This window comes from Macaca fascicularis, chromosome 10 (assembly GCF_037993035.2).
Source record: "Macaca fascicularis isolate 582-1 chromosome 10, T2T-MFA8v1.1".
Taxonomy (NCBI): Eukaryota; Metazoa; Chordata; class Mammalia; order Primates; family Cercopithecidae; genus Macaca; species Macaca fascicularis.
This window is the reverse complement of record NC_088384.1, coordinates 93,130,675-93,157,254: the sequence shown is the minus strand read 5'-3', so window position 1 is coordinate 93,157,254 and position 26,580 is coordinate 93,130,675. Positions and strand designations below refer to the sequence as shown.

The following is a 26,580-nucleotide window of genomic DNA, read 5'->3' as shown; positions in this document are numbered from 1 at the left end:
GTCTCTGTAGAAAAACATTTAAAGCAAAATAAAATTTGTATTATCTTTGGAATGCTTAAGTTCATCTAATAAACTAGTTATTTATACTCTTAAAATAGTTCATTTTGAAACTCACCAATAGAAATATTTTAGTTCATTCTTCCTTATTTTCTCTTGTGACGTAGCGAGCTGATGTGTGCATCTTGTGGATTATATAGTTCTTGGATTTTAAAAAATCAGTTAAAATCTCCTGACCACATAGTATCCCTTAACAAATCTTAGATGAACAAGTATCCAGGTTACATAGTATGGTACATCCATTTTTGGACTCTGTGTGATTGTGTATGTGTGTTTGTCTGTCTGCCCATCTGCAGTCTTTGCTTTACATGCAATGCAGGATCATAAAAACGACTGCAGGCCAGGCACAGTGGCTCACACCTGTAATCCCAGCACTTTGTGAGGCCGAGGCGGGCAGATCACCTGAGGTCAGGAGTTCAAGACCAGCCTAGCCAACATGATGAAACCCCGTCTCTACTCAAAACACAAAAATTAGCTGGATGTGGTGGCGAGTGCCTGTAATCCCAGCTACTCAGGAGGCTGAGGCAGGAGAATCACTTGAACCCAGGAGGTTGCAGTGAGCCAAGATCACACCACTGGACCCCAACCTGGGGGATGGAGCAAGACTCTGTCTCAAAAAGAAAAAAAAAAGGCCGGGCGCAGTGGCTCACGCCTGTAATCCCAGCACTTTGGGAGGCTGAGGCGGGTGGATCATGAGGTCAGGAGTTCAAGACCAGCCTGGCCAAGATGGAGAAACCCCATCTCTACTAAAAATACAAAAATTAGCTGGGCGTGGTGGCGGGTGCCTGTAATCCCAGCTATTCGGGAGGCTGAGGCAGAGAATCACTTGAACCTGGAAGACGGAGGTTGCAGTGAGCTGAGATCACACCATTGCCCTCTAGCCTGGGTGACAAAGCGAGACTCCATCCCTAAAAAAAAAAAAAGATTGCGTAAGGGCATAAAGTCAGGCATAGTGGCTCACGCCTGTAATCCCAGCACTTTGAGAGGCCGAGGCAGGTGGATCATCTGAGGTCAGGAGTTCGAGACCAGCCTGGCTAACATGGTGAAACCCCGTCTCTACTAAAAATACAAAAATTAGCCAGGCATGGTGGTACACACCTGTAATCCCAACTGCTCAGGTGGCTAAGGCAAGAGAATTGCTTGAACCCAGGGGATGGAGTTTGCAGTGAGCAGCGATGGTACCACTGTACTCCAGCCTGGGTACAGAGCAAGACTCTATCTCAAAAAAAAAAAAAAAAAAGCCTGGCGCAGTGGCTTACACCTGTAATCCTAGTACTTTGGGAGGCTGAGGCAGGCGGATTGCCTGAGCTCAGGGGTTCAAGACCAGCCCGGGCAACACAGTGGAAACCAGACCCTACTAAAATACAAAAAATTAGCCAAGCATGGCAGTGTGCCCCTGTAGTCCCAGCTACTTGGGAGGCTAAGACAAGAGTGAGGCAAGAGAATTGCTGGAACCCAGGAGTGGAGGTTGCAGTGAGCCGAGACTGTGCCACTGCGTCCAGCCTGGCAACAGAGTGAGACTCTGTCTCCGGAAAAAAAAAAAAAAAAAAAAAAAAAAAAAAAAAAAAACAAGATTGCATAAGATGTGAATACTCAGTAATTTTAATTATTGGGAATAATTATAATTGTTTTTTGACCTTTACAAATCTTGTCAAAATGTTAAACAAAAAAAGGCTCTTCTTACTGTCAGTTATTAATGTTTAGATAAATGAAAAAATAGTAAAAATATTCAGTATACTATAATTTAAAACTTTCAAAATATTGGGAATTATTTTCTTTTTTAAAAACTTACCAAGAATAGTAAAGATCATTTCAAGGGATTTGCAGCTAACTTTATGGCTTCAGCTCGAGTCTTGCCTTGAAATGTCACCTTTGAATGTACCTAGTCAGATTCAAGGGCTTACGTGGATTTCTTAGATATAAGGCATTCACATGAACTCTTGTAAAGGAGTAATGGAAACTACTATAGAAATTTGCACTTGTTTACTGAAGACGGGAAGTAAAAGCTACTTTCATAAGCCCAAGAATTATGGAAAGATTTTTATTAAACTGTTACTATTTTCCCAATCATCTCACTAATACAGAGAGCTTCTAAATCATCGCTAGGGGTCATTTTAATACCTTTTAAGCATGTTTTGAAAATGGATTACAGGGCCAGGCACGGTGGCTCATGCCTGTAATCCCAGCACTGTGGGAGGCCAAGGTGGGCAGGTCACGAGGTCAGGAGATCGAGACCATCCTGGCTAACACGGTGAAACCCCATCTCTACTAAAAATACAAAAAATTAGCTGGGTGTGGTGGTGGCCGCCTGTAGTCCCAGCTACTCGGGAGGCTTAGGCAAGAGAATGGTGTGAACCCAGGAGATGGAGCTTGCAGTGAGCTGAGATCATACCACTGCACTCCAGCCTGGGCAACAGAGCAAGACTCCATCTCAAAAAAAAAGAAAAAGAAAGTAGATTACATGACTATCTAATTAGTGAATGTAAAAATAAATAATGAAGGCTGGGCATGGTGACTCAAGCTTGTAATCCCAACTGAGGCAGGTGGATCACCTGAGGTCAGGAGTTCAAGACCAGCCTGGCCAACATGGCGAAACCCTGTCTCTACTGAAAATAGAAAAATTAGCCAGGCATGGTGGCACACGCCTGTAGTCCCAGCTACTTGGGAGGCTGAGGCAGGAGAATTGCTTGAACCCAGGAGGTGGAGGTCACAGTAGGCTGAGATTGCACCACTGCAGTCCAGCGAGACTCCATTCTCATAAATAAATAAATACTTTTGCTTTAAAAGCATATTATTGACCTACCTGTAAGGAATCATTGGTTGAGGGAAGAATTGTGGAAAAAGATTTAGAAAAGATGTAGGGTTGTAAGGGGCTAGAAAAAGCCGTGCAGCTGGTAGAGAGGGAATGGAAAGCAGATCCTGTGAAAGGATAGCACAGGAAGAAAGGCAAAATCCATAATCCTTACTTTATTTTTGATCAACACACTACTGCCAACCTTCAGATTAAGGCAAGGTAAGCAGATTTATATCATCTTTACTCATATCTTCTGATGGATTTACTGAAGATAATTCCATATCTACTGAATTAGAAAGCCAGAGCTACTGCCTTAAGTTGCTGGGAGTGCAAATATGCACAAAGAGGCAAAACTGTGACCCAAATTCCTGATTTTGCTTTTGCTTCCCTTCTTCTCAGGTGCTCTTTACTAGGTATGATTGGGAGATATTGGACTATTACTAAAATTTAGTGCTCACATCATTCTACCTCTCAGCCTCTACTTTATCCTTAATGTTTTGCTCCTTTAATTTAGGCAGAGGTTCAAGAAACCAGGAAGATGAGTGATCGTAATTTTCACGTTTTACCATAGTGACTTATTTCATGCCTCTTTCTCCCAGTAGACTATATATTCCATGAGGGCAAAGGCCATGTTATTCATATCTAGCTAGTGCCCAGCATAAGTATCTCAACTCACTATCTGTTGAGTGAATGAGTAAACCTAATTTATTATTTTGGAATACATTTCTGTTTTAAATTTATTATTTTTTTTTTTTAGATATGCAACCATTGTCTCCAATTTCTGTCCATGAACGCTACAGTTCTCCTACCGCAGGGAGTGCTAAGAGAAGACTCTTTGGAGAGGACCCCCCAAAGGAAATGCTTATGGGCAAGATCATAACAGAAGGAACAAAATTGAAAATCGCTCCTTCTTCAAGCATTACTGCTGAAAATGTATCAATTTTACCTGGTCAAACTCTTCTAACAATGGCCACAGCCCCATTAACAGGAACAACAGGACATAAAGTTATAATTCCATCACATGGTAACGTTATAGTGCATTTGTTTTATATTTTTTCTGAGATAAAAATTTAAGAAATGTCTTAGTGGATTAGATCACATGGTTTTTCTTTTTTTTTTTTTTTTTTTTTGAGACAGAGTCTCGCTCTGTAGCCCAGGCTGGAGTGCAGTGGCCAGATCTCAGCTAACTGCAAGCTCCGCCTCCCGGGTTCACGCCATTCTCTGGCCTCAGCCTCCCAAGTAGCTGGGACTACAGGCGCTGCCACCTCGCCCGGCTATTTTTTGTATTTCTTAGTAGAGACGGGGTTTCACCGTGTTAGCCAGGATGGTCTCGATCTCCTGACCTCGTGATCCGCCCATCTCGGCCTCCCAAAGTGCTGGGATTACAGGCTTGAGCCACCGCGCCCGGCCGGTTTTTCTAACTCATTATTTTCTCTTGAATCTATACTTTTTTTTTTAATAGATTTGATTTTTTAGAGCAGTTGTAGATTCACAGCAAAATTCAGAGGAAGGTACAGACATTTCTCATATTCCCCCTTCTCCTACCAGAGGCATGTAGAGCCTCCCCCATTATCAGTATTCCACACCAGAATGCTACATTTGTTACAGTTGATGAACCTACATTATTGACACATTACCCAAAGCCCATAGTTTACATTAGGGTTCACTCTTGGTATTGAATAATTTATTGATTTTGAGAATGTATAATGACATGTGGCTGTCACTATAGCTGCATACAGAGTAGTTTCACTGCCCTATAAATCCTCTGTGCTCCACCTTGTCTTTTGTTTTGAATCTATAGTTGTTTTTTTTTTTTCAAATTTTATAAATTTACTGTCGTCTTTGTTTGTTTAGACTGATTTTACTTTTTCTTTTCTTCTGTTTTTATTTTTTGAGACAGCATCTCACTCTGTCACCCACGTTGGAGTACAGCAGCATGATCTCATCTCACTGCAACCTCTGCTCCCAGGCTCAAGTGATTGTCCCACCTCAGCCTCCTGAGTAGCTGGGACCACAGGCAAGTGCCACCACTCCCAGCTAATTTTTTTGTATTTCTGGTACAGATGGGGTTTTACCATGTTGCCCAGGTCTCGAACTTCTGAGCTACTTTTAAAATGTTCTTATCTGAGCTTACCAATATGTATGTACTGAGCAAAAATTCTGTTTTTTGACTAACATCTCAAGTGCTCAAAATGTTTAAAAAATTGCTTTTTTTTCCAATAAATTTAAACTATAAACGCATCACAGGCACATACAAAATGAGAACAAAATTTGCTTTTTTTTCAATAAATTTAAAGTAGGAAAACAAAACCGAATATTCTTGTTTCTGGAAAATAAGAATTTATATGGGGCATGGTAGCTTTCACCTGTAATCCCAGCACTTTGGGAGACTGAGGCAAGAGGATCACTTTAGCCCAAGAGTTTGAGACCCAGACTGGGCAACATAGCAATATCCTATCTCTACAAAAAATTAAATTAGCTGGCGTGGTGATGTGTGCCTGTGGTCCCAGCTACTTGGGAGGCTGAGGCAGGAGAATCACTTGAGCCTGGGAATTTGAGGCTACAGTGAGCCGTGATCAGGCAACTGTACTCCAGCCAGGACAACAGAGCAAGACGTTGTCTTAAAAAAAAAAAAAAAAAAGGTGGAGATACCTGGCACAGTGGCTCATGCCTGTAATTCTAGCACTTTGGGAGGCTGAGGTAGGTGGATCACTTGAAGTCAGGAGTTTGAGACCAGCCTGGCAAACGTGGTGAAACCCTGTCTCTACTAAAAATACAGAAAAAATATTAGCCGGGTGTGGTGGTGCATGCCTATAGTCCTAGCTACTCAGGAGGCTGAGGCAGGAGAATTGCTTGAACCTGGGAGGCAGAGGTCTCAGTGAGCCGAGATCAGGCCACTGCACTCCCACCTGGGTGACAGAGTGAGACTCCATCTCAAAAAAAAAAATGGCTAGCTGCAGCGGCTGATGCCTATAATCCTAGCATTTTGGGAGGCCGAGGCAGGCAAATGGCTTGAGCTCATGAGTTCGAGACTAACCTGGGTGATATGGCAAAACTCCCATCTCTAAAAAAATATAGGCCAGACACGGTGGCTCACGACTGTAATCCCAGCACTTTGGGAGGCCAAGGAGGGTGGATCACGAGGTAGGAGATCGAGACATTCTGGCTAACATGGTGAAACCCGTCTCTACTGAAAATATTTTAAAAATTAGCTGGGTGTGGTGGCATGCGCCTGTAGTTACAGCTACTCAGGAGGCTGAGGCAGGAGAATTGAACCTGGGAGGCAGAGATTGCAATGAGCTGAGATCACACCACTGCACTCCAGCCTGGGTGACAAAGCAAGACTCCACCTCAAAAAAAAAAAAAGTTAGCCAGGCCTGGTGGCTTGCACCTGTAGTCCCAGCTATTTGCAGGGCTTGAGGTGGGAGGATCACTTGAGCCCAGAAGGTCGAGGCCACAGTGAGCTGAGATGGCGCCACTGCACTCCAGCCTGAGTGACCAAGGGAGATCCTGTCTCAAAAAAAAAAAAAAAAATCAATCATAACCTAGAATTACTATTTTGTAGCCTTCTTACACACACATATATGTATATATATAATTGACAAAATATATATAGTTGACAACTTTCCTAGAACATATGCAGATTATTTCTAATAATGCTTATACATTCAGGTGTTGCAAATGATGCTGCAGAGATCACACTACCTATTTCCATGAATACAAATCAAGAGTCCAAAGTCAAGAGTCCTGTATCACTTACTGCTCATTCATTAATTGGTGCTTCTCCAAAACAGACCAGTCTGACTAAAGCACAAGAGGTACATTCAACTGGAATAAGCAGGCCAAAGAGAACTGGGTCCTTAGCACTCTTTTACAGAAAGGTATGTGTTTTTACAGCATTTAAAAAGAGTTTATATTAAATAATATGGAAGAAAGATTGAGTAACAGAGACAGACTTTGGTCTGTTTTTTTCCTAATATACATAACACAAAATTTACCATTTTAACCATTTTTAAGTGTACAGTTCAATGGTATTAAATACATTCACATTGTTGTGCAGCTTTTCAGTATTACTACCATCTATCTTCAGAACTTTTTCATCTTCTCATTCTGAAATTCTGTATCCATTTCTCCCTTTCCCCAGCTTCTGGCAACTACTATTCTACTTTCTGTTTCTGTGAATTTGACTACTCTAGGTTCCTCATATGAGTGAAATCATACGGTATTTGTTTTTTGTTTTTTTGTGTGTGACTGGCTTAGCATAATGTTTTCTAGGTTCATCCATATAGCTTGTGCCAGAATTTCCTTCCTTTTCAAGGCTGAATAATATTCCATTGTATGAAGAAAAGAAAAAAAGAACAAAAGAAAAAATATTCCATCGTATGAATATGCTTTCTATTTAATACCACATTTTGTTTATTCATTCATCTGTTGATGGGCATTTGGGTTGCTTCTACCTTTTGGCTATTGTGAATAATGCTGCTGTGAACATTTGTGTACAGGTGTCTGTTCAAACCAGGCATGGTTGCTCATGCCTGTAAACCCAGCGCTTTGTGAGGCTGAGGCAGGAGGATCACTTGAACCCAGGGGTTTGAGACCACTCTGGGCAACACAGTGAGACCCTATCTCTATTTAAAAAAAAAAAAAAAAAAAAAAAACAGCCAGGTGTGGTGGCAGATGCCTATAGTCCTGTCTATTTTGGAGGCTGAGGTGTGAGGATCACTTGAGCCCAGGAGGTTGAAGCTACAGTGAGCCAAGATCGCACCCCTGCACTCCAGCCTGGGCAACAGAACAAGGCCCTGTCTTAAGAAGAAAAAAAAATAGCAACAAATATCTATTCAAGTCTCTGCTTTCAATTTCTTTGGGTATATTCCCAGAAATGGGAGAGTAATTTAGTATTTCATTTTCTGAGGAACCACCGTACCGTTTTCCACAGTGGCTGGACCATTTTATATTCCCACCAGCAAGGCGCAAGTGTTCCAAGTTCTTCACATCCTTGCCAACATTTCGTGTTTTCTGGTTTGTTTGTTTTTTTGATAATGGCCATCCAGTGGGTGTAAAGATACATCTTATTATAATTTCGATTTTCATTTCCCTACTGATTAGTAATATTGAGTATCTTTTCATGTGTTTTTGCTCATCTATATATCTTCATTGTAGAAATGTCTATTCAAGTCTTTTGCCCATTTTTTAAATTATGGGTTTTGTTTTTGTTGAATTGTAGGAGTTCTTTATGTATTCTAGATATTAATCCCCTATAAAATATACTATTTACAAGTATTTTCTCCCATTCTATGGGTTGTCTTTTCATCCCATTGATGGTGTTCTTGACACATGAAAGTTTTTAATTTTAATAAAGTCAATTTATTCTTTTCATTTTTTGTCTCTGTTTTTGGTGTCATATACAAGAAATAATTGCCAAATCCAGTATTATAAAACTTCTCCCCTATGTTTTCATCTAAGAGTTTTATAGTTTTTAGCTCTTATATTTATTATGTCTATTTTTTTTTGAGACAGTCTCACTTTGTCACCCAGGCTGGAGTGCAGTCGCGCAGTCACAGCTCACTGCAGCCTCCGCCTCCCGGATTCAAATGATCCTCCCACCTCAACGCCCCGAGCAGCTGAGACTACAGGCATGTGCCACCATGCCCAGCTAATTTTCTTTTTTTTTTTTTGAGACAGAGTCTCACTCTGTTGCCCAGGCTGGAGTGCAGTGGCACAGTCTCGGCTCACTGCAACCTCTGCCTCCTGGGTTCAAGCAATTCTCCTGTCTCAGCCTCCTGAGTAACTGGGACTACAGGCACATGCCACCAAGCCCGTCTAATTTTTGTATTTTTAGTAGAGACGAGGTTTCACCATACTGGTTAGGCTGGTTTCAAACTACTGACCTCAGGTGATTCAGCCACCTTGGCCTCCCAAAGTGCTAGGATTACAGGCATGAGCCACCACACCTGGCCTGTTTTTGCATTTTTTTTGTAGAGACAGGGTTTCAGCATGTTGCCCAGGCTGGTCTGGAACTTGTGAGCTTAAGTGATCTGCCCGCCTCAGCCTCCCAAAGTGCTGGGATTACAGCCATGAGCCACTACACCCAGCCCATTTTAATTTTTGTATATGGTGTTAGATAAGGGTCTAAAGTCATTCTTTTACACATGGATATCTTTTCCCAGCACTATTTGTTGAAAGACTGCCCTTTCCCATTGAATGAGCTTAGAATCCTTGTTGAAAAGTCACTTGAGCATAGATATGGGAGTTTAATTCTGGACTCTCTATTCTATTAATTGGACTATATGTCTATCTGTATTCAGTACCACACTGTTTTGATAACCATAGCTTTGTGTCAAAAGTTTTAAAATCAGGAGATGTGAGACCTCCAACTTTATTTTTCTTTCTTAAGATTGTTTTAGCTATTCAAGATTTCTTGAGAGTCTGTATGAGTTTTAGGATAGATTTTTCTCTTTCTGCAAAAACATTGTTGGAATTTTGACAGAGATTGCCTTGAATATGGACATTGCGTTGGCTAGCATTGACATCTTAAGAATATTAAGTCTTCCAGTCCATGATCATAGGATGTCTTTTCATTCACGTCTTCTTTAATTTCTTCAGCAACATTTTGTAGTTTTCAGTATATGTCTTTTGTAAGACAAGTCCTTGCTTAAGATTATTCCTAAGTATTGTATTATTTTTGATGCTATTGTAAGTAAGTGGAATTGTCTTAATTTCATTTTTTAGATTGTTCATTAATGTAATGTAAAGGAACACAAGTGATGTTGTATTGATTTTCTTATCTTGAAGCTTTGCTGATTTATTTATTAGTTCTGTCAGGTTTTATGGGTTCTTTAGGTTTTTTGAGTTTTCCATACATAAGATTTTGTCATCTATGAACAAAGATAATTTTACTTCTTTCTTTCCAATTTGAATTTCTTTTTCCTGCCTAATTGCTCTGGCTAGGAATTCCAGTTCTATGTTGAATACAAGTGGTGAAAGCAAACATCCTTGTTTTACTCCTGATCTTAGAGGAACACCTTTCAGGTTTTCAATTTGAGAATGATGTTAGCTGTGGGTTTTTTATATACAGTTGACCCTTGAACATGTTTTTGCACTGTACAAGTCCACTTGTATACAAATTTTTTTCAGCTGACACAGAATGAAAATACAGTATTTGAGGGATGTGATACCTGTGTATATAGAGGGCCATCTTTTTGTACATGGGGATTCTACAGGGCGAAATGGAGGACTTGAGTATGCATAGATTCAGGTATATGCAGGGGCTCCTGGAAGAAATCTCCTGTGTATACCAAGGGATTACTGTATATCCTTTATTTTGTTTAGGTAGTTTCCTTCTCTCTTCCTAGCTTTTGGAGTATTTTTTATCATGAAAGGGTGTTAAATTTTGTCAAATGCTTTCCTGTATCACTTGAAATGATTATGTGGCCATTTTCCCTTTGTCCTTTTAATATGGTGTGTTATACAGATTGATTTCCTTATTTCAAATTATCCTTACCTTCTAAGAATAAGTTCTGGCCGGGCACGGTGGCTCAAGCCTGTAATCCCAGCACTTTGGGAGGCCGAGACGGGCGGATCGCAAGGTCAGGAGATCGAGACCATCCTGGCTAACAGGGTGAAACCCCGTCTCTACTAAAAAATACAAAAAAATAGCTGGGCGAGTTGGCGGGCGCCTGTAGTCCCAGCTACTCGGGAGGCTGAGGCAGGAGAATGGCGTAAACCCGGGAGGCGGAGCTTGCAGTGAGCTGAGATCCGGCCACTGCACTCCTGCCTGGGCGACAGAACGAGACTCCGTCTCAAAAAAAAAAAAAAAAAGAATAAGTTCTACTTGGTCATGGTGTATAACCCTCTTCATATGCTGTTGAATTTGTTTTGCTAGTATTTAGTTGAGGATTTTTGCACCAATATTCACAAGAGATAGTGGTCTGTATTTTTTCTTATGCTTAGTCTGGCTTTGCTGTCAAGTGATGTACCTTTAGCCACTTAAAAAATACATTTGACCTTTCAAGAGAATATTATGATCCTGGTGAGCTGTAAGTTTAGACTCAGGCTCACAGGATTTGATTCTGTTTTCAGATCTAACTTACGTTTTTTGCTAGCTTGTATTCTTTTGCAACTTTGAGTAAGTAGTTGGCCAGCCTCTGGAATTAACTGAAACTCCATTGTGTTATGTTGCTGTAGAATGGAGTTCACTGTGGGACAAATACATGTTGGATCTCATGGGTGAATCTGAATCAGCGAAGAATCATTCTAAAGATTGATGGGATACTGTGAGAAGGCTATATATTCTTTTTAATTGTTTTTTTTTTAGAGACAAGGTCTTGTTCTGTTACCAAAGCTATAGTGCAGTGGCATGAATATGGCTCACTGTAGCCTTGAACTCCTGGGCTCAAGTGATCCTCCCTCTTTGACCTCCCAAAGCATTGGGATTACTGTGTGAGTCACCATGCCCAAGCCATTATTTATTTATTTACTTTTGAGACAGAGTCTTACTCTGTCTCCCAGGCTGGAATGCAGTAGCATGATCTCGGCTCACTACAGCTTCTGTCTCCCAGGTTCAAGCGATTCACTTGCCTCACCGTCCCAAGTAGCTGGGACTACAGGTGTGCACCACCACACCTGGCTAATTTTTGTATTTTTAGTAGAAACAGGGTTTCACCATATTGGCCAGCCTGGTCTCAAACTCCTGACCTCAGGTGATCCGCCCACCACAGCCTCCCAAAGTGCTGGGATTACAGGCATGTGCCACCATGCCTAGCTGTTACTCATAATTTTTATTATAAATCTAGGCCAGGCATGGTGGCTCATGCCTGTAATCTCAGTATTTCAGAGGCCGAGGCAGGAGGATTACTCGAGGCTTGCAGTTTAAGACCAGCCTGGGCAACATAGCGAGACCCAGTCTCTACCAAAAACTTAAAAAATTAGCCAGCATAGTGGCACATGCCTGTAGTCCCAGCTACTCAGGAGGCTAAAGTGGAAGGATAACATGAGCCCATGATTTCAAGGCTGCAGTGAGCTAAGAAGGTGCTACTACACTCCAGCCCAAGAAACAGAGTAAGACCCCATCTCCAAAAATAAAAAATAAATAAAATAAATCTAGTGTGTTACCTTTTAAATTAGCATATGACCAGTTCTTATTATAATACTTAAATTATTTTAATATTAATGGAAAAGGACTAAAAACTGTTGACCATAGACAATAACTTGAATTTGTCCTATCTCTTACAAGCACATTTTGAATCATCAGCTTCTGATAAGATAGACATGTTAATCAGATATTTATAACCAAACATGACTGCAGTGTATCCCACAACTAGATGGTTGGCTAGCCCATTCTGTTGCCCAGGTTGGAGTACAGTGACTATTCACAAGCACAGTTACAGCACGCTACAGCCCAAACTCCTAGGCTCAAGTGATCCTCCTTCATTACCCTCCAAGAAGCTGGGTCTACAGGCAAATTTAAGTGTATTTCTCTACTAATCGTTTTATTATTATTATTTTGAGACAGGGTCTTGCTCTGTCGCCCAGACTAGAATGCAGAGGCACGATAATGGCTCACTGCAGTCTACCTCCCAGGCTCAAGAGCTCCTCCTGCCTCCTGAGTAGTAGGACCACAGGCGTGCACCACCCCATCCAGCTAGATTTTTTTTTTTTTTTTTTTTTTTTAGAAAGAGAGTCTCACTGTGTTTCCCAGGCTGGTCTCTAACTCCTGGGCTCAGGCGATCCTCCCACCTCAGCCTCCCGAAGTGGCTGGGATTACGGGTGTGAGCCACCATGCCCAACCAATTGTTCTTGTAATAATTTTTTTTTTTTTTAAGATGGAGTCTCGGTCTGTCGCCAGGCTGGAGTGCAGTGGTGCGATCTCGGCTCACTGCAAGCTCCACCTCCCGGATTCCCGCCATTCTCCTGCCTCAGCCTCCCGAGTAGCTGGGACTACAGGCGCCCGCAACCGCACCCGGCTAATTTTTTGTTGTTTTTAGTAGAGACGGGGTTTCACCGTGGTCTCGATCTCCTGACCTTGTGATCCTACCGCCTCGGCCTCCCAAAATGCTGGGATTACAGGCGTGAGCCACCGCGCCCGGCCAATTTTTTTTGTTTTTAGTAGAGACAGGGTTTCACCATGTTGATCAGGACGGTCTCAATCTCCTGACCTCGTGATCCACTGCCTCAGCCTCCCAAAGTACTAGTATTACAGGTGTGAGCCACCGCGCCTGGCCTAATAATTTTTTTTTTTTTTTTGAGACGGAGTCTTGCTCTGTCACCCAGGCTGGAGTGCAGTGGCGCGATCTTGGCTCACTGCCGCCCAGGTTTAAGCAATTCTCCTGCCTCAGCATCCTAAGTAGCTGGGATTACAGGTGTGTGCCACCACGCCCGGCTAATTTTTGTATTTTTAGTAGAGACGGGATTTCAGCATCTTAGCCAGGCTGGTCTTGAACTCCTGACCTTGTGACCCACCCGTCTCAGCCTCCCAAAGTGCTGGGATTACAGGCGTGAGCCACTGTGCCCAGCAATAATTTTTTATATGTCCTCTTTTCTCTATGCTAAATAAATCTTCCTTAATTTATACTCTTCCTCAATCATGTTTTTCTCCATTCTTTTGTCACTTGCTATCATGGAAAGTCTTAGCTCACGCTCTGAATTAGATAGTTTTATATTAAGATAAAACATGAGGATTTTTTTTTTTTTTTTTTTGAGATGGAGTCTCGCTCTGTCGCCCAGGCTGGAGTGCAGTGACACAATCTCCGCTCACTGCAGGCTCCGTCGCCTCCCGGGTTCACGCCATTCTCCTGCCTCAGCCTCCCTAGAAGCTGGGAATACAGGCGCCCACCACCACGCCCGGCTAATTTTTTTTTTGCATTTTCAGTAGAGGTGGGATTTCACCGTGTTCACCAGGATGGCCTCGATCTCCTGACCTCGTGATCTGCCCGCCTCGGCCTCCCAAAGTGCTGGGATTACAGTCGTGAGCTACTGCACCCGGCCGAGGATTATTTTTTACGTTTTTATATCAAATCCTGTTTCTTTCACAGTACCTCTAACATATTTTCTGACCTTGGGCATAGTGATTATCTATTTGTTTCTTAGATTTCAGTTTAGCTGTTTGAAAATAATAGTAGCTTAAACAAGAGAATTTATCTTTCACGTAAAGTCTGTGTAAGTAGTATGGGACTGCTGTGGTTACCATGACCATTAGGAACCCAGGTCCTGGCCAGGCGTGGTGGTTGACGCCTGTAATCCTAGCACTTTGGGAGGCCGGGATGGGCAGATCACGAGGTCAGGAATTCGAGACTATCCTGGCTAACATGGTGAAACCCCATCTCTACTAAAAATACAAAAAAATTACCCGGGCATGGTAGCAGGCACCTGTAGTCCCAGCTAATCAGGAGGCTGAAGCAGGAGAATGGCGTGAACCTGGGCAACGGGGTTGCAGTGAGCCGAGATTGCGACACCACACTCTAGCCTGGGCGACAGAGCAAGACTCCATCTCAAAAAATAAAAAAACCCAGGTCCCTTCAAGGATTTTTTGGCCGTTCTCAACACAAGGTTTCTAACTCAGTCCATGATGACTGCTTCCCTTCCAGATATCATATCTGCATTCTAGCCAGCAGGAAGAAAAAGAGCATGCCTTCTCACCTTCAGAACCTGTCCCAGAAGTTACATACACCAGTGCTGTTTATTTCCCACTTAGTCATGTAGCCACTTGTAGAATTTATTTATTTATTTATTTATTTTTTGGAGACAAGGTCTCGCTCAGTCACCCATGCTGGGGTGCAGTGGCAAGATCATGGCTCACTGCAGCCTCAACCTCCTGGGCTCAAGCGATCCTCTCACCTCAGCCTCCTGAGTAGCTGGGACTATAGGCACAGGCTACCACACCCAGCTAATTTTTTAATTTTTTGTAGATAAGGTGTTTCGCTATGTTGCTTAGGATGGTTTCAAACTCCTGGACTCAACCAGTCCATCCACCTCACCTTCCCAATGTGCTGGGATTACAGATGTGAGCCACCGTGCCCAGGCAGAATTTTCAAAGGGGCAAATATAGTCTTTATTACAGGAAGCCAGGTGTAAATGTCAAGGGTTCTGTTATTGCAGAAAAGGAGACAGACACTGGAAAACAACTCATTTATAGCTTCTACAACCATTCTTTGTCTTCTGTTCCTTTCAATTATAGCTCATTTATTTTCATTACATTGTGGGTTTTGGAGCAACTGATTCTCCAAGGAATTTCATCTTTTAGGGAAACCCCTTCTTTGAATGAAATAGTCTCCAGAAGTATAAACAAAACATATGAAAGCAGGGCTGCTTTGGTTGACAATTAGGATGGTTGAGGGAGAGTCTTGCTCTTTTCACCACCTTTACTGGCTTCTCTTCTCTGTCCCTCCACCCCCTCCTATGCCTAAGGACTGTTTACAGAGCTTGAAAATATAGCGGTTTCCCCATTTACTTACCGTTTTTAATTTTCAAAATGGCAAATTATTGCCTCTGATAATTAACCTAAGTTTGAAAGAAGTAGGCTTTTTTTGGTGAATTCTTCATTTTGAATGTTGTTTTAGAATCTAACATCCTTTTCCTTTCATTTAATTATAACCTACTCAGTATAGATAAGAAGCTAGAAAATATAAAAGGAACTGAAATGTCTGAATCTATAATAAATTCAAAATAACCATTCACTGAGTAAATTATAACGATTATCTATGCTGAACTCAGTGTGATGCTGGTGTTCTATGCCTACATAGAATTTACCGTGAATGTTAGAATCAGAAGCCTGCCAGCATATGTGTATCCTGTAAGCATTGGATCAGTTCTGTAAAAGATACTTTACCAAGTGTTACTTAATTACATATTATTTTTAATTCTTCTAGCTAGGACTATATCTCTTATCTTATCCTTTCATGAATATAAAGTTCTAGTGTCTTTCCCTTTGCTCTGACCCTACTGTTTCCTCAGCATGGCTGGACCAGAAACAAGGGGAGAGGATACAGAAAATTTGTTTGCTATAAAATAAATCACTGGTGGCTTTGGAGTCAACTATTTGTCTCTCTTTATATTAGATTACTGAGTAGCTTAAATTAGTTTTTAAGCTCAGTTTGTAGGTATTTTTCTGTCAAAGATAATTTTCTGTAAGGGGTAACTTACTTTCTTTTTTTTTCCTCTCTGAAAATTTAAAGACATAGTTTGGGCCGGGTACGGTGACTCACCCTGTAATCCCAGCACTTTGGGAGGCCGAGGCAGGCAGATCGCCTGACTTCAGGAGTTTGAGACCACTCTGGGCAACATGGTGAAACCACATCTCTACTCAAATACAAAAAAAAAAAAAAAAATTAGCCAGGCATGGTGATGCTTGCCTGTAGTCCCAGCTACTTGGGAGGATAAGACACGAGAATCACTTGAGCCCGGAGGCGGAGGTTGCAGTGAGCCAAGATCGTGCCACTGCACTCCAACTTAGGCTACAGAGTAAGACTCTGTCTCAAAAAAAAAAAAAAAAGAGTTTGAATAGAACAGTCTGGTTTAGGAATACCACATCAGGGTTATCAATTCTTAAAATAATAAAAGTCTTGCAGGATCTTAGGGCCAGGGAACTGAACTGAATTTATTTTCACATGCTTTAAAAAAAAAAGCTTTGTATCTTATTTAACATTCCTGTTTTGTTCCCATTGTGCTCATAAGAAGTGTAGAATATAGGAGCAATTTTTAAATGGTTTTGCTTTCTGACTCATTTTGGAGTCAAACGTATATTATTTGGCATGTTAGGCCTCCTAGCAATTTTACCTGAACCCAAAGAGAATAGACAGAGACTTCTGAGCTTTGAAAAATTATGCGTTCGGGCCGGGCACAGTGGCTCACACCTGTAATCCCATTACTTTGGGAGGCTGCAGTGCGTGGGTTACTTGAGGTCAGGAGTTAAAGACAAGCCTGGCCAACATGATCAAACCCTGTCTCTATGAAAAATACAAAAATTAGCTAGGCATGGTGGCCTGCAACTGTATGTCCAGTTACTCGGGAGGCTAAGGCAGTAACTGCTTTACACAGAAGGCAGAGGTTGCAGTGAGGCAAGATGGTGCCACTGCACTCCAGCCTGGGTGACAAAGCGAGAATCCACCTAAGAAGAAAAAAAAAAAGGAAAAATTATGTATTCATAATTGTCATGATGCAGGTAAATCTATATTTCAGTTTTTCTTTACATAGTTGGCAGCATAGAGTAATAGATGACATCTTTAAAAAAAATTTTCAAGTAGCTTTGCTTTAATCTATATCCTCCTGCCATAGCAGTGAACTAGTGCTATAGAACAGAAATTTTATTTAATTTAGTATATCAACAGCCTATGTTTTTAATCTTGGTCTGAAAGCCCATGTTCATGGTAAGACATAAAAATTTGAGAAATGATTTACTTGGTGTTTTGCATCAATGTATTACCTTCTATTTTAGGTCTATCATTTGGCAAGTGTACGCTTACGTGATCTATGTCTAAAACTGGATGTTTCAAATGAGTTACGAAGGAAGATATGGACGTGTTTTGAATTCACTTTAGTTCACTGCCCTGATCTAATGAAAGACAGGCATTTGGATCAGCTCCTCCTTTGTGCCTTTTATATCATGGCAAAGGTAATGTATACATTGGGAGAAGAGGCTGGGCATGGTGGCTCACACGTATAATCCTAGCACTTTGGGAGGTCAAGGCAAGGAGATCACTTGAGCCCAAGATTTCGAGATCAGCTTGGGCAACATGGTGAAACCTTGTCTCTGTAAAAAATGTAAAAGTTAGCTGGGCATTGTTGCTTGCACCTATAGGCCCAGCTACTTGGGAGACTGAGGTGGGAGGATCTCTTGAGCCCAGGAGGCCAAGGTTGCAGTGACCCGAGATCATGACACTGCACTTCAGTCTGGGCAATAGAGCAAGACCCCTGTCTCAAGAAAAAAAAAGTTTCTGTACCATATTGCATATTGCTTTCTCGTGATTTATTGTGCTGCCCCAGAAGAGCATTTTACTTTCTAGTTGCTACAACGTGTTTTAAGTCATAGAATAACATATCTTGCTTGTTTTTTAAAATTCTCATATATCTGATACAATCATTTGTCTTTACCACACTGGCCACACTGGCAGTCCTAGCAGATATATACAGTTAAGATTTGATTTTTCAGCTTTTTGAGACAGAGCATATGTTTTTAAACTCCTTTGTGACCCCTCCTCCCAGAATGCCTCTTTGAAATCTCTGTGAAAAATAGGTCTTAGGCCGGGCGCGGTGGCTCACGCCTGTAATCCCAGCACTTTGGGAGCCCAAGGCGGATGGATCACAAGGTCAGGAGATCAAGACCATCCTGGCTAACACGGTGAAACCCCGTCTCTACTAAAAATACAAAAAATTAGCCGATCGTGGTGGTGGGCGCCTGTAGTCCCAGCTACTCAGGAGGCTGAGGCAGGAGAACGGCGTGAACCTGGGAGGCGGAGCTTGCAGTGAGCCGAGATTGCGCCACTGCACTCCAGCCTGCGCGACAGAGCACGACTCCGTCTCAAATAAATAAATAAATAAATAAATAATAGGTCTTAGTAATTGTTTCTGCAGCACTATGGCAGTTAACGAGAACATGCACCATACAAAAGGCAACTAAAAGGGAGCCAACAAGAAAATGGTTGATTCATTTTTTAAGAAAGATTAGTTTGATGTAAAAAAGCACCGAGTATGTTCAATACAAGAAATACTGGAAAGACACTAGTTACCAGGACTCAAGGAACCAAATTGCATCTGATAGCCTCAAGAGTCATGTGTTTGAAGTGAATCTTGCTGATTTGCAGAATGGTGAAGTTGCAGTTAGAAAACTCAACCTGAAGGGCCGGGCGTGGGCTCATGCCTATAATCCCAGCACTTTGGGAGGCTAAAGCAGGCAGATCACGAGGTCAGGAGATCGAGACCATCCTGGCTAACACGGTGAAACCCTGTCTCTACTAAAAATACAAAAATTAGCTGGGCGTGGTGGCACACTCCTGTAGTCCCAGCTACTCAGGAAGGACTCCTGAGGCAGGAGAATCACTTGAACCCGGGAGGCGGAGGTTGCAGTAAGCCAAGATCACGCCACTGCACTCTAGCCTAGATGACAGAGCGAGACTCTATCTCAAAAAAAGAAAAAAAAAGAATTAAAAACTTAAAAGATAAATGTTACTAGCTAATCGTGTGTTTTCCAGAAGACTGTTAGAGTTCAGGCTTTGCCATTTCTAGCTCATCATTATAGAGAACAGGGTTAGCACTAATGGACAGTGAAGCAAGGGAAAGGAGTAACTTAAGTGAAGTTTATGATCACAGAGATCCCAGAAGGAATTCCTTTTTCTTCCTTTTGGCCACCACTGTGACTTCTGTCTAAACATTAGAAACCCTATAGTCTGGGCCGGGCGCGGTGGCTCAAGCCTGTAATCCCAGCACTTTGGGAGGCCGAGACGGGTGGATCACGAGGTCAGGAGATCAAGACCATCCTGGCTAACACGGTGAAACCCCGTCTCTACTAAAAATACAAAAAATTAGCCGGGCGTGGTGGCGGGCGCCTGTAGTCCCAGCTACTCGGAGGCTGAGGCGGGAGAATGGCGTGAACCCAGGAGGCGGAGCTTGCAGTGAGCCGAGATCACGCCACTGCACTCCAGCCTGGGAGACACAGCGAGACTCCGTCTCAAAAAAAAAAAAAAAAAAAAAACCTACAGTCTGTCCTGAAATGTTAAAACCTAATCCTATAATAGCCACTCAGTTTGATTGAAGATCATCACTGTAAGATATTTTTAATCCTTTGTATGTAGTTAATTTACTTTTAAGTAAGTACTTAAAATTAATAAAACTGGAGACTGCAGGGCATTAAACAGATCTGAGTTTTCTTGTATCTTTTTTTATATAAAGAAATGGATTTTCAGTAGAGTCACACCATAACAGTTTCAGTGCTTTTTGATTAATGAAACTATTAAGTGATTCCCCACAGGCTACAAAGCCTGAACTGTAAAGGTAGAAAAAAATCATAAATGTTAGTGGTTTTTAGTCATGGACTGGCCTGGGGTTAATGGTTTTCTGCAAGGTTGCTCTCAGTGCCAACTTATAATTGAAGTTTTGTTCAGAGTCATTTTTCTTTCAAAAAGCATTTGATAAATGCAGTTTTTATTTTCCTTAGGTAACAAAAGAAGAAAGAACTTTTCAAGAAATTATGAAAAGTTACAGGAATCAGCCCCAAGCTAATAGTCACGTGAGTTACATTATTTCTCCTACTGTCCAAAAATAGATTTACTGTTTTCCACTGACAAGTTATATAAAAGGTAAACTTATTTTATAGCTTTAATATACTTCAGATTTTCTGTTTTAATGGATAACATTAAAACTCAAGAGATAATTTCATCAAAGGACAATTTCAGTAGAAGCCAGGAAATCTAACTGTTTCCGATTCATCCATATACTTTCATATACTTCTCATAAGTTCTGCCATTCTATTTGTTCATTTAATGAAAGATATGTATAATGGCTCACGCCTGTAATCCCAGCACTTTGGGAGGCGGAGTCAGGTGGATTACCTGAGGTCAGGAGTTCGAGACCAGTCTGGCCAACATGGTAAAATCCTGTCTCTACTAAAAATACAGAAATTAGCCAGGCATGGTGGCACACGCCTGTAATCCCAGCTACTCGGGAGGCTGATGCAGGAGAATTGCTTGAGCCCGGGAGGCGGAGGTTGCCGTGAGCCAAGATTGTTCCACTGCACTCCAGCCTGGCCGACAGAGCGAGACTCTATCTCAGAAAAAAAAAAAAAAAAAAAAAGATATGTATAATAATAATATTCTTTAATTATATAACTTTTTTTTTTTTTTTTTTTTGAGACGGAGTCTGGCTCTGTCACCCAGGCTGGAGTGCAGTGGCGCGATCTCGGCTCACTGCAAGCTCCGCCTCCCAGGTTTACGCCATTCTCCTGCCTCAGCCTCCCGAGTAGCTGGGACTACAGGCGCCCGCCACCTCGCCCGGCTAGTTTTTTGTATTTTTTAGTAGAGACGGGGTTTCACCATATTAGCCAGGATGGTCTCGATCTCCTGACCTCGTGATCCGCCCGTCTCGGCCTCCCAAAGTGCTGGGATTACAGGCTTGAGCCACCGCGCCGGGCCATAACTTTATTTTTTTTTTAATGATATTTAAACCCAGTGAAATTTTAGGGTTCATTAACCTAACTACAGCTTCTTTTGCCATCTGCTAAGCACCCTAATGTTTGCATCTTTGAATAGATGTTAAACATTTCTGATTATATTGTTCTCGCTGTGGTGAAAATTGCATGAAACCTTTCAGTCATAGTAGCAGAGTGGACTGGCACACAATAAGCATTTAATGAATGTTAATGTCATATTGTTGTTATTATTGTACCTGAAGAACACAAGTAAATTACCTTAAGGGTTTGATCATTCAAGAACCTGGTTGCTCTGCTCTTAGGAAGCATAATGGTCTCTTCTCTGGCCCTGGAAATTGTAGCCAGAAAGAGAGTGAGAGTGGCCTAGATTGCAGACCAACACAGAGATGTGGCCTCAGTATTAGTAGTTATATCCCCTTCTAAGAGAGCTTTAAGCCCTAAAATACATTATAGCAAGCAATATAGAGACATTTGAAGAACCAAGTATAGGCATTTGTTATATCCTGTGATAAGCTAAGATTTTCTGGGCTTCTTCAGGAAAATCCCTCAGGAACAGAGCCTAGAAAGCTCTAGATTGTCCTTGAAGATCATTAAGGTGAGGTTAGTGTGAGTCAAAAATGGGCCAAGCCATGGCTCCCTGAATATCCTCTTAATACCAGTAACCTATAATATAGTACAAGGGGGAATGGATCATGCCTTTCCAGCTATCTCAGAGGTGAGATAGTTCAGGGGCAGGGAAGGGAAATGATTTTCATGTGGCCATCTGAAAGGAGATGGGAATGGGCTGGGGGCAGAAAAACAAGCTGCTTTAAGAACAAACGACTCTTGGCCAGGCACAGTGGCTCACGCCTGTAATCCCACCAGTTAAGGAAGCCAAGGCAGGCAGATTGCTTGAGCCTAGGAGGTCAATGCTACAGTGAGCCATAATTGTGCCACTGCACTCCAGTCTGAGCCATGGAGTGAGACCCTGTCTCTCAAAAGAAAAAAAAAAGACCAATCGATTGTTGTGTAAGGAATTAAAAAGGAGGAATTAATTCAGGTCTTTTGTTTTTTGTTTGTTTGTTTGTTTGTTTGTTTGTTTTCTTTTGTTTTGTATTTGAGACAGAGTCTTGCTCTGTTGTCCAGGCTGGAGCACAGTGGTACAATCTCAGCTCAGTGCAACCTTCACCCCCTGGCTTCAAGCAGTTCTCCTGCCTCAGCCTCCCTAGTAGCTGGAATTACAAGTGTGTGCTACCATGCCCAGCTAATTTTTGTATTTTTAGTAGAGATGGGCTTTCACCATGTTGGCCAGGCTGGTCTTGAATGCCTGGCCTCAAGTGATCTGCCCGCCTTGGCCTCCCAAAGTGCTGGGATTACAGGTGTGAGCCACTGCACCTGACCAAACTCAGGTCTTTGAAGTTGCTTTTATTTAGTAAAACCCAATCATCAGTCTTTAGTTGCTATTTCTTCTATTTTATAAACTAAGCCCATCTTAGATGGTAAGCTCTTCTCCAGTATCCCCTCTTTTATGGTATGTGTTATAATCTATGCTTACTAGAGCTAATAACATTTTACCCTTGAGTATCACTTATACAGACAAATAGTTTTTTATTGGCTTGATATTTTGCTCTTCTCACTTTGATTTTGTTTAACATGTACCTCTGTGACTGAGCAGTTCTTTTTTTCCCCTCTGGTGTGTAGGTATATAGAAATGTTCTGCTGAAAAGTATTCCAAGAGAATTTGTGGCATATAATAAAAATATAAATGATGACTTTGAAATGATAGATTGTGGTAAGTTATCCAATTTAACATACTATATGTAAAACACATTGGATCACACTGTACATAATACAGTGGGTGTCAGACAACATGGAAATGTGAATCATGAGGAGGTAAGGTAGACAATACACACACGTTTTGAAAACAATTATGTTTGAGATTAGAATGTGCTGGTATAGTTTATTGAAACCATTAATTTGTCCCCCGTTAATTGTGTTTTGGAAGAAATTTTCTAGTCTACTTATACATGTTAATGAAACATATAAAAGAGACTTAATAAAATTCTTAAATCTGAATGACAGGGAAAACAAGGTAGCTGACAGTAATCTTCCCGAGGAGTCTATTAAGAAAATGTCCTGGCTGGGCGTGGTGGTTCACGCCTGTAATCCCAGCACTTTAGGAGGCCAAGGCGGTCAGATCACGAGGTCAAGAGATCAAGGCCATCCTGGCCAACATGGTGAAACTCCATCTCTACTTTAAAAAATACAAAAATTAACTAGTTGTGGGGTATGCATCTGTAGTCCCAGCTACTCGGGAGCCTGAGGCAGGAGAATCACTTGAACCCGGGAGTCAGAGGTTGCAGTGAGCTGAGATCACGCCACTGCACTCCAGCCTGGCAGCAGAGTGAGACTCTGTCGCACACACACACACAAAAGAAAATGTCCTGTTCATATAAGTATTATAGGTAATTCTGCTACCACAGGCAAGACTGCACCCTCTTGCCACCATCATGCTAAGACTTCAGGCACTAGTAATCTTTTTTAAAGAAAAGAAAATCAAATGGTTAGTATTCATACACCTCTTCTGTCTACCTCCTTTCCCTTGTCTCATCTTTCCATGTATTTAAGGTGTATGTAATATATACATGTGTATATACTGTGATTTTTTTTTTTGTTTTGCTTTGTTTGAGATAGGGTTTTGTTCTGTCACCTACACTGGAGTGCAGTGGTATGATCATGACTCACTGCAGCATCGACCTCGCAGACTCAAGTAATCCTTCCACCTCAGCCTCCCGAATAGCTGGAACTACAGGCATGCGCCATCACCCTGGCTAATTTTTATATTTTTTGTAGAGACAGGATTTTGCCATGTTTGCTCAGGCTGGTCTTGAAATCGTGAGCTCAAGTGACCCGTCCACCTTGGCCTCCCAAAGTACTAGGATTACAGGCATGAGCCACTGTGCCAAGCCTAGGTACTGTGATTTCTTTAATGCCACAGTGTGAGACATTTAGGTCATTTCTCCTTTTTTCTTCTCTTTTCTTTTCTTGTCTTGTCTTGTCTTGTCCTCTCCTATCCCCCACTCTCCTTTCCTCTCTTCTCCCCATCCCCATCCCTTCTCCTCCCCTCCCCCTCCCCTGCCCTCCTTTCTCTTTTCTTTTTTCTTTTCTTTTCTTTTTTTCTTTTCTGAGACAGGATCTCACTCTGTTACCCAGGCAGGAATGCAGTGGCACAATCATGGCTCACTGCAGCCCTGACCTCCCCCGTTCCTTTCATCTCAGTCTTGCTGTCACACCCAACTAATTTTTTGTAGAGGTGGGATTTTGCCATGTTGCCCAAGTTGGTCTCCAACTCCTGGACTCAAGCAATCTCCCTACCTTGGCCTCCCAAAGTTCTGGGCTGACAGGTGTAAGCCACCACGCCTGGCCAGGTTGCTTCTAGTTATGCACAGCTCTGTGATGAGTATCATTTGTAGCTTAAATATTTAGGCCACATCCTTAGGATAAATTCTTAAAAGAAAATCTGATGAATTAAAACAAGTTTTTAAATTATAAAAATATCCATAATCATTATGATGTCCACTGGGATATAAACTTTTAAGATTTCATTCACCAAAAAGATCTTTTAATAATGTCCTAGAATCTGACTTTTTGAGGATAATAGGCCAAACTCAATTCTTTTTACATAAGTGTGTTATTCTGGAGCCTTTTCAAGGCAATGAGGAGTATATAAGACAGTAACCCTGGCCAGGCGCGGTGGCTCACACCTGTAATCCCAGTACTTTGGGATGCCAAGGTGGGTGGATCATGGGATCAGGAGTTCAAGACCAGCCTGGCCAAGATGGTGAAACCCGTCTCTACTAAAACTACAAAAATTAGCCAGGTGCAGTGGGTGCAGTGGCAGGCACCTGTAATGCCAACTACTCAGGAGACTGAGGCAGGAGAATCACTTGAACTTGGGTGGCAGAGGTTGCAGTGAGCCAAGATCCTGCCACTGCACTCCAGTCTGGGTGACAGAGTGAGACTCTATCTCAAAAAAACAAAACAACAACAACAAATGCAGACAGTAACCCTGACAAACTATTAAAAAGCCTTTTTCTGTATTTGTTATACATGTTGCTTACCTATCTGGGGTGGTTTTTCTGTTCCTACAAAACCAGACATCAGGTTAGCTAGAAAGCTGTGGATCCCTTGCCTGTTTTGTGTTTTTTCTATACGAAACTAACTGCTAGCAAGTATCTGAGCTACAAGAGCAGTGAAGTAGAGAGTAGAAGCAAAAGATAATAGATGATGTCGTTTTCTGTTTTGTTTTCTTTTTGATAAGTGTCTGCCAAAGAAACTTGAGGTGACTGAGAGTTCGCCACTTCCTGTATATATAGGTTTCAGATCAAATTCTGCTACACAATTTCTTTCTTTTTTTTTTTTTTTTTTTTTTTTTTGAGGTACAGTCTCACTCTTGTGGCCCAGGCTGGAGTGCAATGGTGCGATCTCGGCTCACTGCAACCTCCGCCTCCCAGGTTCAAGTGATTCTCCTGCCTCAGCCTCCCGAGTAGCTGGGATTACAGATACCTGCCACCACGCCCAGCTAATTTTTGTATTTTTAGTAGAGACGGGGTTTTGCCATGTTGGCCAGGCTGGTCTTGAACTCCGGATCTCAGGTGATCCGCCCACCTTGGCCTCCCAAAGTGCTGGGATTTCAGGCGTCAGCCACTGCACCTGACCTTTTGTTTGTTTGTTTGTTTGTTTGTTTTTTTGAGACCATGTCTTGCTCTGTCACCCAGGCTGGAGTACAGTGGGACAGTCACAGCTCACTGCAGCCTTGACCTCCCAGGCCCAAGTGATTCTCGGCTCAGCCACGGCCTGGCTAATTTTTATATTTTTTGTAGAGATGGGGTTTCACCATGTTGCCAAGGCCAGTCTTGAACTCCTGGGTTCAAGTGATCCGTCTGCCTTGGCCTCCTAAAGTGCTGGGATTACAGGTGTGAGTCACCGCACTCTGTCTTATATACAGTTATTAACTATATTTATTAGCAAATAAGCAAACAATCATTGTTACAGGTCCTGTACAGTGGTGGTGGCACGGGGCAGGGAGAATATCCAGTGATGATGAACTCAGGAATTCTGGCACTCATAAAGAGAGTGAGAGCACAGTGACTTACGTCTATAATCCCAGCACTTCGGGAGGCCAAGCCAGGAGGGTGGCTTGAACCCAGGAGTTCAAGACCATTGTGGGTAGCATAGTGAGAGCCCATTGCTACAAAAAATTTTTTTAAAATAGCCACACATGGTGGTGAGCATCTATAATCCAAGCTACTCAGGAGGCTGAATTGGGAGGTTGGCTTGAGCCCAGGATGTCAAGGCTACAGTGAGCCATGATCTTGCCACTGTACTCCAGACAGAGCAAGACCCTGTCTCAAAAAAAAAAAAAAAAAGAGAGAGAGAAAGTTATGTAGGAGGATATGCAATCAGACAAGTCTATATTCAGATAAGTCACCTTCCAGTTCTTAGAGCTATGTCTAGATGCTATGACCCAGATTTGGACACACCAAAGAACACCGACTTGGGAAGAACAGTTCTGGTTCTATAAACAAATTCATTATGGGTTGTAAAATAATTACTG

At 42.0% G+C, this 26,580-nt stretch overlaps 1 protein-coding gene across 13 annotated transcripts in view; it reads left to right on the top strand.

The window, feature by feature from the left end:
* RBL1 (RB transcriptional corepressor like 1) overlaps window positions 1-26,580 on the top strand; it is an 88,991-nt gene that overhangs the window by 49,525 nt on the left and 12,886 nt on the right. For all 13 annotated transcript variants that reach the window (XM_074005286.1, XM_005568943.5, XM_074005289.1 and 10 more), the window contains 5 exons: window positions 3,609-3,875; window positions 6,524-6,732; window positions 17,280-17,456; window positions 19,995-20,066; window positions 22,665-22,755. In XM_074005286.1, the coding sequence (XP_073861387.1) occupies window positions 3,609-3,875; window positions 6,524-6,732; window positions 17,280-17,456; window positions 19,995-20,066; window positions 22,665-22,755 (816 nt within the window). The remainder of the gene's footprint in view (window positions 1-3,608; window positions 3,876-6,523; window positions 6,733-17,279; window positions 17,457-19,994; window positions 20,067-22,664; window positions 22,756-26,580) is intronic.